Source organism: Galeopterus variegatus, unplaced genomic scaffold (assembly GCF_000696425.1).
Source record: "Galeopterus variegatus unplaced genomic scaffold, G_variegatus-3.0.2 Scaffold1554, whole genome shotgun sequence".
Lineage (NCBI taxonomy): Eukaryota > Metazoa > Chordata > Mammalia > Dermoptera > Cynocephalidae > Galeopterus > Galeopterus variegatus.
This window is the reverse complement of record NW_007727665.1, coordinates 48,686-51,778: the sequence shown is the minus strand read 5'-3', so window position 1 is coordinate 51,778 and position 3,093 is coordinate 48,686. Positions and strand designations below refer to the sequence as shown.

Below are 3,093 nucleotides of genomic sequence, written 5' to 3'. Positions count from 1 at the left end.
GGCAAAATTGAAATCCCCAGACTAGAAGAAAGAAGACAGATAAGTGTGTATCTGTGTGAAATTGTCATGAATATTGTAGACATTCAAAGTAGAAAAAAGACAAGAAAGCTTGAAGAATCAACATATTATTTAAATTTGATGCAAATAATACAGGATGGTGGCACTCTGAAAGAGAGAATTCAGGGCTGGGAAGTAATAACCTTTATTTAATGCCTCAGCAGAGTTAGTCCTTTTCTTACAGCAATTGAATTTTTCTCTTTGTTTTTTAAATTTCCCATTTTAAAAAATCTCCCTTGGTTTTCAAAGTTATACATTTACCCCTATTTTATGCAATAGGATCCTGAATCTCAAAGCAGTTAAGTCATTTCTCTAAGTCAAGAAAAATTTTAAGGAGTAGAGAAAATTCCACCAGAATCCAGAAAAGATAAAAGAGAAGGGAGGATGATGAATGAATTCGGAAGTGTGAAATGCCACCAATGGGGGAGACTGTAGATTGGCACATGGGGTGGTATTACCCGGCCTTCTGCATCTCTCACACCTAACTCGTACTATGCCCTTCATGAGATTAGGTGAACCAGACTGTAATTATAGGTGAAGAATGGCATAGTCTGGCACCATCTCATTCCCTACATATAACCCAAGAGAGCTAGAGAAATCCCAACTTTCTTCACCCCAGGATCCATACCTATACAGGAACCCCTAGAATAGGACTTTCCCAGAAGATAAGGAAAAAACTTGAACTGATCCTGGGCCACCTGCCCTGTATCCTGGAGATTATTTTGTTACGTTATATGAAGGGGGATCCACCAGCCATCATTCCCAGAGGATGAATCATAGAGCTAACACTGACTCTTCTCAGGAGGAAAAGGAGATGGTAGCTTGGCAGAGAGCCCGGATGCAGATCAACCCTGGTCGAACGAACCACCTGAAAACCTTCAAAGATATGCAGAGAAACTCAGAATCGCTGAAAAATGTGAACTCCCGTGTGTTGATTGGAGCCCCTCCCATGGAGAAAAGTGAGTGTCCGCAGGAGGTAGGTCATCCAGCTCAGGCAAGGATAGAAGGGAAAGGTGGGTGAAAAGTAAGAAGACAGGTATGCTGAGATGGAGAACTGGGTCTAAGGAATTTAGGCTGCAACACATAGTAATTCTGAGTCCCTTAATCTCCCATCCCCTCTCCTGATGAAACTAGGGTAATGATGGAAAAGTACAGGAGAGAATTATGAAAAAGGGGACTGAGTAAAAGGTAAGAAGTTGGGAGGTGACAACACGGTGTTGAGCGGGTAGTCTCCTAGGGTTCCGTGGGGGGTCTAGAGATCATCTAGTGCCTTACTACTCAAGGTGTCATCCATGAACTTATTAGAAATGCAGAATCCTAGTTCTACCCCAGACCTATAAAATCATAATTTTCTTTTTAACCAGACCCCCAGGTGATTAGTATTCACATTAAATCTTAAGAAGTCTACTCTAGTAGATCTGCAGCACAGGAGATGATTCTGGAGAGCAAAGCCAGGACTAAGACGGGCTTCAATTCAGCAAAATCAGTTTCAATGCTTTTTAGACTCTCTATGTGATAGACACTCTGTCCTTCCAGTCTCGGTGTGGGCTACCCTCGTAATCTTTAAAAAATTTCATTTACAGTAAATAACATTCTCATTGTAAGCTATTTCCATACAATACATTCTAAATATATATATATGTTGTATAGAGTAAAAAGGGAATACCCCTTTTTCTCCCCCTTTTCTCCACAGTAAATAACATTCTCATTGTAAGCTATTTCCATACAATACATTCTAAATATATATATATATATATGTTGTATAGAGAGTAAAAAGGGAATACCCCTTTTTCTCCCCCTTTTCTCTCCCCTGCCCCAGAAGTCTGATGAGTCCACTTCCAGAGATCCAGACATCTTTCTAGCATTTACATATATGCTGTATCTGTGCAATTAAAAAAGATCACTTCCTATGTGTTCTTCCGACATTTGCTTTTTTCATTCATTAATGTGTGTATGCCTTGCAGAGGTTCCCTTAACCTCATTCTTTTTTTAACTGCTGGCATCAACATAGCATGAGTGTAAAAAATTTATTTAACCGCTCCTTATAGAACAGCACTCAGTTGTCTTCAGTGTTTTGCTGTTATAAACAATGTTACAATTAATATATTTTTTACTCATGTAAAAATATTTCCTTGGGAAATATTCCTAGATGTGAAATTAATGGGTCCAAGAGCATATGCACTTCAGATTTTGATTTATACCTCCAAATTGCATGGGGAAAAAGATATATTAATTTATAATCACATCAGCTTATGGTTGTCCAACTCCTCACAATCTCACCAGTAAGTTGTTGTTGTCATTTGCCCATTTGGAAAGCAAAATATATATTTTTTATTGGTGATATTTGTTATTTGACATCCCTCATTATTGGTGATAGTTGAGCATTTTTTTATGTTTATGGGTCATTTTTATTTATTCTATGAATTGCCCAGTTGGGGATCAGAGCCAACACCTGAGTGCCTTTTGCTCTGAGATCCCTGGCACTTTCACAGCCCTGAGGCCTCATCATCATGCCAGGTTGCTTGAACCCGAGTCCATGATGCATCCTGAGACCTGGGAACAGGTGTTCCAACCCAGCAAGGAGCCCACCCTCAGGACAGAGGGGATCGTGTGCACATTTTCCAGAGCCATGAAGCCAACTGACCGGGACCTTCAGCCACTGCTTGTGGCCCCGCTCTCTTCAGTGAAGCACCCTTGCAATTCTCACAGCCACATGGAGTCAGTCACTTGGTGACCCAAGCAGACCAGCAAAGACCCATGCACACCACCTACATGCCTCTCTCAGGATACAGACCTCCACTTCTAGCACCAATGAGTCTGCCTAGGGCTGCCCGCCCCAGCAGGGGGACTGCAGAGGGAACTTGCCTCTCCCTTGGGGGCACACTGGTCCATCAAGAGTCCAAGTGACCGGGGCCGGCCCGGTGGTGCACTGCTACAGTGCGCCACTTGGGAGCACGGCTGCGCTCCCGCCAAGGGTTCAGATCCCACATACAGACCGGCCGCTCACTGGCTGAGCGAGGTGCAGGCGCAACACCA

At 42.5% G+C, this 3,093-nt stretch overlaps 1 protein-coding gene across 1 annotated transcript in view; it reads left to right on the top strand.

Annotated features, from left to right (window-relative positions):
- Positions 1 to 895: 895 nt before the first annotated feature.
- Positions 896 to 3,093, top strand: part of LOC103594422 (alpha-1,3-mannosyl-glycoprotein 4-beta-N-acetylglucosaminyltransferase C-like) — a gene marked incomplete at its 3' end in the record, with an annotated part of 27,916 nt that continues 25,718 nt past the window's right edge. The window contains exon 1 of the mRNA XM_008577639.1: positions 896 to 1,016. Within this exon, the coding sequence (XP_008575861.1) occupies positions 896 to 1,016 (121 nt within the window). The remainder of the gene's footprint in view (positions 1,017 to 3,093) is intronic.